At 38.9% G+C, this 12,473-nt stretch overlaps 1 protein-coding gene across 1 annotated transcript in view; it reads left to right on the forward strand.

The window, feature by feature from the left end:
* The window catches only part of LOC112140511 (zinc finger protein 236), an 81,779-nt gene that overhangs the window by 3,018 nt on the left and 66,288 nt on the right, over positions 1-12,473 (forward strand). Inside the window, exons 3-5 of the mRNA XM_024263504.2 lie at positions 8,233-8,397; positions 8,485-8,663; positions 11,384-11,514. Of these exons, the coding sequence (XP_024119272.1) occupies positions 8,233-8,397; positions 8,485-8,663; positions 11,384-11,514 (475 nt within the window). The remainder of the gene's footprint in view (positions 1-8,232; positions 8,398-8,484; positions 8,664-11,383; positions 11,515-12,473) is intronic.

The following is a 12,473-nucleotide window of genomic DNA, read 5'->3' on the forward strand; positions in this document are numbered from 1 at the left end:
ATCATCACTAGCATCTTTTGCGGTCAAATTCAGCTTACATTTCATCTATGATGATGCTAGTGTGAATATATATATAGTTTTTAGTTATTTTAAAGCGAATGATGTTTAAGATGTGTGTTTTACATCCACTTTGTGCATGACCCGATTAGTCGACTAATCGGAAAAAATAATCGGTGATTAGTCGACTATTAAAATAATCGTTTGTGGCAGCCCTAGTTAACAGACAAAAAAAGTTGATTTAGGGTTTGGTTAACCTTTAAGTTTTGAAGACATGAAGACTGTTTTCTGGTACCAAAATAAAATAAAATACATTTCAGACTATGTGGGTATCCATCAAACATGAAAACAATTCAGAGTTTTAGTAGAAATGAGTCATCCCTGTTTATATCATAATGTCCTTCATTATCATTGTATGCAGGGAGAAATTATGTGACAAAATGAATTACTTTTGAAAACACTTAAGGTTTAGTGGTTCCCTTCAGCGTAACTGTCATTTCCCAACCTCTAAATAAAAAGTTAGAAAAACTTGTTGTTTTGTTCTTAAAATAAAAGTTTACAAGTTTGTGTGTTCTGGTTGTGTACCTTTGGTACGCATCTCTAAATATGGTCCATGATTCAATACATAGATACAATAGATATTTATTCATTTGGTATTTCAATTTATAAATGAAAATGACTTTTAACAGAGAAACATTTCACTTTTCTTACCAGAACTTTTTTTCTTTTTAGCAACAAAAGCAAAATGTCTAGATGACATAGCAGTTTCAAACATTAAAACCTGACATTTTTGACCTTTTAGACTGTTTTGTCTTTTGTGGTTTATGCTTTAACACCGGAGCTCCAGTGTTTAAGTTCTTTGATTTACTTTAACTTTTCAATTGTCATCACGATTGAGGTAATTACATTGATCTGCTGAAAATGAAAAAAATTAGTATGTTAAAGATTTTGTTTTTAAGCGTCATTGGGGACGGCTCAGGTGTTAAAGGGTTAATTCAAGTATTGCTTCCAGTGTTGTTAAAAAAAAAAAGATTTTATTTCTTTTGATCAACATAATCTTGTTCATATCTATGATTTCAGCCGATTTTGCCATTACTTTTAGCTGTAGATCAGTTTTTCAATACATTCCTAGATTGCATGTGTCAAAGTCAAGGCGAGTAATTCTATCCGGCCCTTCAGATCATTTTATTTTATTGTTATTTATGGCCCAATGTTATCTTGCTCTTATTTCTAACTTGTGTAATTTTGACTAAATATAATTTTATGGAGAGTAAAATATTGAAAATTATTTAAGGTTTAAGTTGATTTATTCTGGAATAATATTTCTGCCTTTTTAATATTCATATGTAAAAAGTTACAGTTTTAAAAATGTGCATAGTCCAAAAAGCTGTTAGCTTTTTGGACTATCTTGTCATTTACTAAGATTTTTTAGGCTATTTTGGAGTTTAGGTAATTTTTCAGATACATGCTAGCTGTTTTGGCTAATTTAGGCTTTAAAAATGGTTTTAGGCTATTTTGGAGTTTAGCTAATATTGCAGCTACATGCTAGCTATTTTGGATAATTTAGTCTTTTTTTAAAGTTTTTAGGCTGTTTTGGAGCTAGGCTAATATCTACACTATATCTGTTTTGGCTAAGTTAGGCTTTTTTCAAATTTTTTAGGCTATTTTGATGTTTAGCTATTTTTTTCAGCTACATGCTAACTGTTTGGCTAACCTAGGTTTTTTTTTAATTTTTTTATTTTTTTTTAATTTTCTAGGCTAATTTGGCATCTAGCTAATATTTTATCTGGCTATTCGTTTCAGCGTTTTCAGCTATTAGCTTCAGTGATTTCAGCTATCATCTTCAGTGGCCAAATTCAGCTTACTGTATTCACACTAGAATCACGCAGGTAATGCTATATATCTAGTTCATAATTATGTTTAAAAGTTACGGTTTTAAAGTTTTAAAAATGTAGTTTTATTGTGTTCATTAAATGTTTATCCTGCGTTTTGGATTTTGGCCCCTTGTGCGATTGAGTTCGACACCCCTGCTGTATTGTTTACACCCTTAGTGTGTGTTTTATCAAATGAATAAAATCTGAGGAGTCAGAACTTACCATCTTTTGAGTTCCATCCATCCAAAATAACCAGCGAATTCCTTCTCCATGTGTTTTTATCTTCTCCTATTTACTACTCTGTGAACATGCAACATTGTGTTGGATCTGCTCTGTTCATATCCTTTCCCAGAACTCTTGTCAAAACTTTAAAGTAAAGTGTGATCATTCTAGATCTGCACAGAGATTATGTTTTTAATGTAGATAAATGATTTTGGTGCTTTTCTTTGGTGCTCAACCCGTTCTGTCTTGAGATGGTAAAGGTAAAATTTGTTTCTGATTTGTTTTTTTTTATAGGAAGACCCAGTTTTGGTTCTGGGTTTTATTCAGCTGTGATATTATGATCTGTACCTGTCGTGCACATTTTTCCATAACCAGGCGGTTTTTAAAAATGTCTAAAAATCCTCTACCCCCCCTCCCCTTTTTTTTTATTTAAAAACACTAGAAAATAGAGGGGAAAGAATCCAAAGTATTCGGTTCAATGCGGTAAAGTCGGTGTGTAATGCCAGCAGCACATGGCAACACAACAGTGTGTTGCATTGTTGGTTGTATCCTCGAATGTGAGGCAGGAATTTTCAACAGGAGATGCATCTGTGGTGGCTGCAGGCCAGTCGCACACACAAACATACACCCTTTGAAGCCGCGTTGTTGTGAGTTGTGCAGACGGAGGTCTGGCATTGTGTTGAGGGAAGTAGAGCACCGGGGAAAAGAAGGAGTTTTGATCATTGCAGTTTTCTCTGAAGAACTCCAAAGCTCACCTCAGCATCTCTTCACACATGCCAGTCTGCCATGCCTCAGGCTACATCTCACTCTCTAAACAGGCTGGAGGGAGAGTTTTTTTCTTTTTAAAATAAATAAACCTTTTTTTTTTCTCAAAATCAACAAAAACAGCAGATCATCAAACCCTAGAGCATACACCTGCAGTCTGACATGAATGCAAACCTGCAGAGCGGCTAGTCTATGCAGCACCTTCCCTCATAAGTCTGGTTAAGTTGAGCTCATTTACAAGCGAATGTTTGGATTCAACAGGACTTGAATAAATAAACAAGCACATATTCTCTCTAAAGCAAGTTTTGATTAAAAATATTTCATTTTTGTAAATTAAATTACACAAAAGTGAAACTTAGAATATGTAATGAACAACCCTTAGATTAAAAACAACATTTTTGTGAGAAAATATGCTGTAAAATAAATGTCTATTTACAGACTTGTTTATATCTTCTAAATAAATGTAGATTAGATTACTTATTACTTTTTATTCAAACTATCCCTATTTTGCAGGTATACAGTTTTAAATGATGTTTTTTGGATGAACACCAGAGTTTTTCCTGCAGCGCTGCCAGAGGACAGCTGAGCTCCACTCAGCAGTTTCCCGCCTCAGGCTCTGTGAAAACACAAACCGTCTCAATGGAAATGTTTGGGCACAAAAGCTTTTTGCGACATTAACCTATTGATGATTCTGTCACAGTTTATTCTCAGACCTAACATCCTCTGCTAATCTAAGATCGTAAGAGTTACGCTTTGTTCACACTGCATGTGGAAGCGGCGCTGAATGGAGGCCGCTTCCATTTGGCGCCCTTGTCAACCTATGGTGTAGTTCACACCAGCCGTGAAATGTCGTGGTTCTCCGCCAGCTCTCATTTTGGCGTCTGGTCTATTTTTTGAGCAATCTGCGTCAATTCTGGCAGGAAGTTACGCCAAGACACATGAGAAAATCCAGTCAATTTTCAAAATATAACATTTTTTCACAATAAAATACAGCTTTTGAAAAATGCAAACAAATCTTTGTATCTAAACAGACTGTAGAGATGAAAATACAGTTTTCCTCCCTATTCACGGGGGTTGGAGACCTCCGCCAATCCATGAATACGGAAAACCCACATCTCTGTCTCACCTCTCACCCCCCCACGGCCGAAGAACGCCCGTTACCAGTCCATACTCATCACATATCATTCGTGTCATACTTTGTAAACATTTATTAAAGAACATTGGAGTATTGCTCAACAAAAAGGTTTTTTTTTGTTTTTTATGTAAAACAATAGACTGCAAACTTTTCATCCATAATAAACATCTGCTCTGGATGATAATTATCCTCTGTGATTACCAGGACATTTCTGAGCTTCTTCTGAGTCAGCTGATGCCATTTCTCCATGCAGGCTCACTGTGAGTGTGTGTGTAGCGGACGAGCTAGCTTGCTTGTTTTTTTAAGATTCACCACACATTTTTAGCACAAGTTGGACAGGGGTGTCCACCTAATGTAGGAAAGAACTTGTTTGAAAAAAACTGTCCTTCTAATCCACCATCACCAGTATGGGTGCACACGCCTGTGTGTGCGTAGCGGACGGCTGGTGTGCTCTTAAGATGTGCTCCCCTCCTGGGAAATTCCTACAGCACCTTTGGAAGCTAAAGTTTCATACAAGCATCTTGAGTTGACGAACCAGAGGAATCATGTGACTGAAAAATCACAGATCAATGTAGTAGGCCACCTACAGGGATGTGTGGTTTTGGGTATCTAAAAACACAATCAACGAGAGAAAGGCAGAGAGCAGTTGGTGACAAGTCAAGATGGACGATGTCAAAGGAATTGTAGAAGCTCTAAATAACCACAGCTTCAAACGCATCTTTCTAGCAATAACTTGTATGAACAATTCCAGTCTGGCTTCCGTCCCTTTCATAGCACAGAAACGACCCTCCTCAAAATCTCCAGTGACCTCCTCCTGCTGCTGATACTGGCCTGCTCTCCATCCTCCTCCTGCTCGACCTGTCCCCAGCCTTTGACAGCATCTCTCACGCCATCCTCCTAGATAGACTATCTGCCATAGGCATCACAAACATACCTCTCAACTGGTTCCACTCATCATACCTTTCAGGTCACACCCAGTTTATTCAGCTGAAAACATTCACTTCCCACACAGTTCCTGTCACTGCAGGTGTGCCCCAGGGCTGTGTCCTGGGGCCCTTGCTATTTATCATCTATCTTCTACCCCTCGACCAAATAATCCGTAAACATAAGATTCACTTCCATTGTTATGCTGACGACACCCAGCTCTACATCTCCACCAAACCTGATTCCTCTCTTCCTTCCACTTCTCTCACGGACTGCCTTCTTGCAATAAAAGCTTCCTGCTCTGAGCTCTCAGCCAAGGCGAGGTGGGGTTGCTGCATGCCAACGCCCCCCCCCACAACTAGGAGGCAAATTTCTGATAAACCACTGCTGCTCTGCAGAAACTATGTTCTAGAAAATCATAATTAAGGGACCACTGGAAAGGCTTTTTCAATAAATCAAAATATGATCAGATCAGAACTGTTTAATTATGACTTATTTTTTCTTACATAAATGTAGCAAATGTTAATGACTGATTAGTTTTTTTGCGTTTAGCATCAGTTCTCTGTACATAACAACTTCCTGGTTTTGCAAAAGAGACAAATGTAAGAATTGTGATGTCGTCTGATGACTCAGACTGCCTGCTTTGCAAATTTGCTTACGTTAATTTTTGTTTACTGGACTTAGGAGAGAAGCGGCTGTTGCGGAGCTTCTCTAAATAGATCTGCATCAGGAGGCTTTTATTTTTTCAGCTAATCAATGTGCCAGGCCGCCTCCGCTGTCAATGTTTGTCTGGTGAGATTTGAGTGTTAAAGCTCTTCATTAAGCATCAGCAGAAACCCCTGTTTTTTCCCCTTTCCACCACCTTTTCCTTTCTTTCTTCCTTCGACTCCTCTTATTTTTTAAAGAACTGTCATTTGAATGACTTTAGTGTAAGTTTGTCATCTGTTCATGGGATTGCATCCGTGAATCATTTCCGTTTGGAGGGCTGCCTCTTCCTGTCTGGGCTTTAGACCCTTGAGTTCTGCCACTCTAGGACTCACGAGTCTCAGCCTGCATTCAGAATGCACTCTGAAATGAGGCCTCTCATGGAAATGGGAATTCATTTTTGGGTCGTTTTTGCCTCGTGAGAAATATTGTTTGAAATTACCAGTTTGCTTTTCAGACTGTGGGTTTTCTCTCAGTCTGTCTCTCTCTTTCTTCCCCCCATCGCTTTACCCTTCCCAACAAAAATGTCAGTCAAACTACCCCTCATTGTGATTCATTTGGGACTTCTTATTGAATCTGCCCTCTCCATCCATCTGTTAGCACCACAAGCTCCACACCAGCTGTGTTTCTATGAGTTGTCATTAAACCATCTTCCTAATAGTGATGCTTCCCCTGATGGAGCATTTTGGAGGGGAATCTATAGAGGAGCTCGTAGGAGCTGAGGAGTGAAGTGTGGTGCAGAATGTATGTGTCTCATGCCTTTAACCGGGCTCACACGGCTAGCTTTGCAGCTCAGGTCAATGCGGAAGCGGTCTAGCTACAGCCGATGGCTCATATCTGCTACAGGTTGGCTGCAGCCACAGGCTCTGCTGCCGACCTCACAAAACCCCAAACTCACATACGTTCACGCTAATCCCCTCTTTGTTCACTGTGGTTCAGCTGCGTCGTCCAGCAAAAATTTGAACCGAACGAAACTGATTCGCAGCACCGCAGAGGCCTGACTGCAGACGCAGGATGTGAACGCCCGCAGTGGGATTTCCTCTTGCACTTTTAAGGTTACGTGAAGACTGCGGCACTCGCATCGGAGCTGTAACACTAGCGGTGTGAGCCCAGGTTAAGTCTCAACTTCCCTGACAGGTGGATACGGAATGTGAAAAATGGTCAAACCTGTACAGGGCACGCCGACACGAAATTTTTTGATTGTAGACTAGGGCTGCCAAGATACGTCGATTAGTCACAACTACGTTAACTATTAAAAACTGCACACACACACACAGAAAGGATAATTTATAATGTCAATATAACAATCAATATGACAATTGTATATTGTCTTTGACATACATGCAGTATGCTAATCTGGGTCACACAGGAAGTTTTATAAAAACTCTGGTACCATAACATTGCGCCAACAGAACTTGAAAGTGGAACACATAAAAAATAAATAAATAAAAGACAAAAAGTGTCCAATGCAATATCTGCAAAGCAGAACTTGTGCTCTACGGCGGTGCATGTGCACCTGAAGAATAAGCATGTTGTTACTGAGTATAGCACTGAGAGTGATCATCGTCTAGGTAAACTAAACTAACATTAGCACAACCAGACAACAAACATATTTACAGACATGGACAAAAGTGTTGGTACCCCTCACTTAAAGAAGGGCAAACCCACAATTCTCACTGAAATCACTTGAAACTTACAAAAGTAACAATAAATAAAAATTTCTTGAAAATTAAACAGTTAAAATCAGCTATCAATTTTGAATTGTTGATTAACATAATTATTTAAAAAAACAAACAAATGAAACAGGCCTGGACAAAAATGATGGTACCTCAATAAAAGATTGAAAACTATTTGACCAGAGTGACATGATTAACTCAGGTGTGTCCTTTAATTGACATCACAGGTGTTTTATTTATTGTTACTTTTGTAAGTTTTGAGTGATTTCAGTGAGAATTGTGGGTTTGTTCTTTAACTGAGGGGTACCAACAATTTTGTCCACGTCTGTATGTGCTTTACTGCAAGTTTACGAATGATCCGATTAGTCGACTAATTAAATAATCGTTTGTGGCAACCCTATCATAGACCACTCAGGGAGCCCAAAGTGTAAAATACTGTTTTTCTATGGGCATGCTGCAGGCGACAAGTCGTAGCGAACACTTAAACAACAGGTAAGAAAAAGTACATAAGGATGAGGTAGGTGAGACGCAGGTACATCATACCGATTTTTTTTTTTTCATTTTTATCAACCAAATTCTACGCACTACACAAGGGGCCCATTATTGTGTTTCAAGTGGTAAGTGCGCTCCTTGTTATAACTGTGTGTATCCTTAAAAATACTTAGGGATACGCTTGCCACACACACAACAATCGTACGATCTATTTCTACACACACTTAAGGTGGCTGCATAAGCCTTAAGGGAACTAAAAGACACACGTGCTCGTCTTAGGATTCCTCCACACCTCTCTATGACCCTCCACAACTCAAAACATTGGGGAGAACCTGTATGGTTGAACCCCCATGTGACTTGGGCATAAGGACAACATCTAAACCTCTCAACATGACTCCTTTTCTAATACTGTGCCCCACCTTTCTCCTTTTTCTTCCTGCAGCCTTATCGCTGTGACCAGTGTCCACAGACATTCAACGTGGAGTTCAATCTCACACTACACAAGTCCACACACACCACCTTTGACTTCACCTGCCCTGTTTGCAACAAGAAGTTCTCCCGCATCGCCAGCCTCAAGTCGCATATCATGCTGCACGAGAAAGAGGAGGTAAGCTTTGATCCCATCCAAGACACGCAGACTTAAAAAAATAAACTTCTCTGGCTTGACTTATATGATCTACTTCTAATCCTGCAGAATCTCATCTGTACAGAGTGCGGAGATGAGTTTGTTCTCCAGAGCCAGCTCTCCCTACACTTAGAGGAGCACCGCAAGGAGCTGTCCGGCGTTAAGGTGTACACCTGCAAGAGGTGCTGCCGGGAGTTCCAGACGTCCGCTCAGATCAAGGAGCACATGAAGAGTCACATCAAGATTAGGTCAGACACTGGTCCATTATCTTGGAGACAAACAACACCACCAAAAACTCTGGCAAAAGTTCATCTGATTTCGGTTGGTAATAAATAGCCAACAAAAAAGTCTCCAGGAATTGAGCATGCTTACAATGCCTCACTTAGAAGTCATCTAGATAGTTTATTTGGTAGATGCTAAAATGAGAGGAGTAGAGGAGGCGTAACTCACAGATTCACCAATACATTGAGAGTAGTCTCCTCTGTTCTCCAGCACGGACTATGACAAAGCTGACCTTTCTGCAGACGTTGGCTTGATAGATCCTGACGCACATCCTTTCCTCACTCTTATAGAGAACATTCAGAGACTTAAACTCCTCTCAGTGTTCTCATTTAGAGAATCTTTTTTTCTGGCTCAGAATGGCTTTAGACTTGAAGCTGTAGATTTGTATCCTCTACAGGGTGTTTGAGGTCAGGATGTGGGGAATCAAGAGACTATCAGTGGAAATTCTGAGTCTCAAAGCTAAACACTTCTATCACTTGACTGTGTCCAGAAATTCAGTAAAAGTATAAAAATAATCAACTTGATTAATAAGTTTTTATTGAATCGGCTAACGTCCAAGACCCTTCAAGGATCCTAGAAAGGAAAGAGCTGCTCCAGGGCCAGTACAAAAACCAGTTTCTCCTCAATTCAATCTGACCATTGATGACAATGATTCTCCTAAAAGGTCAACAGCTAAAGTTCTTTATACTTCATTAATAAAACATTAGAGCAACAACCATGGCACATTAGTGGCTTGTTTTTTTCAAAGGTTGTTGTATACCTAGAAAAGACAGAAACCTAGAGGCTGCTTTGTTTGTTTTCTTTCTATATATTTATCATTCTGCTATATTGTTGGGTCTAGAGATGACCCCACCCTCACACTGATGCGTGATCCCTCCCGTGACAAAGATGGACAAACAGGATTTCATGTGACTACCATGGATACCAGCGAAGCTAAAAAAACATTGAAAAAAAAAGTTCAACGTGATGTCTTGTGGGGTCAAAATGACCCCACTCCCAATATTAAGGTGCCTTGGATAGCACAAAGGATATGAAGGTTAATATTTATGAGACTGAGCTTCCAAGTCGGAGTTACATTAAACACTGCGTGAACTTGTTGGTAAACAAGCTTAAAAACTCACAACATTAAGTTCCTTCTTTTTTTTTGCATGAGTTATACCATTGACTATATATGAGAACTGGACAGACTGATTGTGACATCATAGAAAATACCGTACTTCTGGCTCCAACCAAATAGTCAATAGTCAGTTGCCATTTTTTTTATGCGAACATCGCCATGTTTGAGCCAAAAATCATCAATAAGCAGTGATTGGTCGAGTTTGGCATTGGTCATTGTTTCTCTGGCAACCAACGGCCAATCAGGAGTGAGCTTGTTCAAAAACCACACCTCTACCACCTGAAACCGGGCTTTGAATGTTTAACTAGAAACCACCTACGTCATCTGATTGGCAGGTTTTAACTTGAATAACTTGCAGTTCAGAAAAAAAATCATTTAAAAAGGTTTGATTAGCGAGAACATGTTAAAAAAAGGTAATAGAGGAAGAATGGTAATTCTGACAAATAAAGTGAAATAAAGTGACTGAGTAATAGCTGTTTTTTTCCACTATTTTATTTTAATAGAAGTCTATGGGATTTTGGATTCTTGGAGCCAGCAGGTACTTCCTGTTTGGAACACAAGGGGGGAGGGGTAACTCAGTTTAGTTCTTATATACAGTCAATGGTCAGTAGCTTGATATCAAGCTAGCATTTTGATGTTCCGATTCTTATGCTAAAAAAAAATGCGTTTTTGCAGGGAAAGTTGGGAAATATTCAAAAATATTTCATTTTGAAGAAAAAATTAGGTAATTTTTTTAACTAATGTAAGCTAAGCAAGAGTATTTTGTACATTTAGCTTTGGGAATGACTTCTTAAGCTAACATTTTTTTGTGTCCACACTTTTTTCCCCAGTTAAAACTTTAACCAGCAATTAATAATTTAAGGAGATTTATGTCAGACCTCAGTTAACAAGTTTATTTGTCACTGACAGGCAGACTTTAAAAATGACAGAAATTATGTCAGAATTAAACAGAAGCCAACAGATTCTTGGTAATTTATGCACCACAGATTCCAGGTAGTGTTTTTATGTCTCACCTTTTTACCTGCTGTGATAATTGAACATAAAACAGACGTCCTTTAATGACATGCGGCTGTCTGAGAGCACTCCTGTGTGGAGTTATCCTCAGGGTGTCTTCATAGAAGTTTGTCCCGAAAGGGCCTGATAACAGTATGCTAAGCTAAAGGTGCCCGTGGGGGTGCTCCACCACACAGACTTTCACACATTACTGCTTTATTTGCAAGCATTTTTTTCAGTTTGCAATTAATATGTAAATATTGAGTCATCCAGTTCAAGAGGAGCCTGCTGATACAATGCCTTACTGAGGTGTTCCAACTGTGGGATCAGGGGTAAATATAAGTACACTAGTTCTAAGAATAGCATTTTATCTACATTTAATCATTTCTTAAACTGTAAAGTTGGCTCACAAAAAGAAAAAAAGGCACATGTTTTAATATTTAAATGAAATGTAAATGTCTCTAATCCAAAAGAGCCTCTCAGATCACCATGGTGACTTCAGAAGACTCTGTGATGATGATTTTGCGTCGCTGTCTCTTGATTGCGTTTCGATTTTTGTCTTTGCTCCTCTGGCAGGCCGCTCTCCTCCTGTTCTAGAAACTACAAGAAAAGCATCGATCGGAGCGGCTTCACCAACAGCTGCCACCACTGCGGGAAGGCTTTCAAAAAGCCCAGCCAACTTGTCAGACACATCCGAATCCACACGGGTGAGTCGGAGGTGCAGGAACCGAACGTGTCCTGCGTGTCGACATCGTCCTGATCGATCCCTTTGCTTGCTCAGAGAAACTTTTTAGAGGAGCTATTGTGTGATGCTGCTCTAACTTTTTAATTTTAGTATTTCAAACTAATTCATCAAACAATTACACAGACTGCTGTGATTTAAACTGTTGATTCTGTTTATTCAGAAAATTAAATTCTCAATTTGTATTTCTATATGAAACATCTTTATGGTCCTATAAAAGTAAACATAAGTTAAAAGCGTAAAATATTTAAATAGATACGTTTTAGGCTGTTAGACTAATTTATTTCAAGGATCCAAGGCACTGAACTCTCTCCTCCACAATGCAAAATGTAATTTAAAACACCAAATCTACAGGAAACACTTAAAAAGTTTTTTATTTTTTATATTTTAAAGTACTTAATAATAAGTGAATGTACTATACACGATAGTAAAAGACTGTGCAAAGGATACCAGATGTTATTACATTACTATTTATTTTATTTTTTTCTCAAAAATGGAACAACATGCAAACCTAAAGAGCTTATCAGCAGAGGCTGTTGCCGTAATCACAACTGTTCTTACAGGTGGATGCAAGCTGCCTGCAGGTGAAACACCTGTACAGGGCATGTATTATGAAGTACAAATACTTCATGATACGTTTACACCACGGATGACAATGGTTCCATTTTTTATGACGTCCCTTAAAAGGCCGCTTGAGCCTCAAGGGAACTGTAATTCTACGTGAACACCAATTAAGAAGGTGCTGAACGCGGGTTCTTCAACTTGTTTTACCGTACAGTGTTCACACTAGACCAGGAGTGGGCAAACGTTTTTATTTGAGAGCCAAGTCACTGATTGGTCAAAGTACAGCAGGTTTAACATTCAGTGGCCATAGGTTTTATACCACAAATGGACTTGCGTGTGAACACGAGAGTTTGCACACAA

This window comes from Oryzias melastigma, linkage group LG16 (genome assembly GCF_002922805.2).
Source record: "Oryzias melastigma strain HK-1 linkage group LG16, ASM292280v2, whole genome shotgun sequence".
Lineage (NCBI taxonomy): Eukaryota > Metazoa > Chordata > Actinopteri > Beloniformes > Adrianichthyidae > Oryzias > Oryzias melastigma.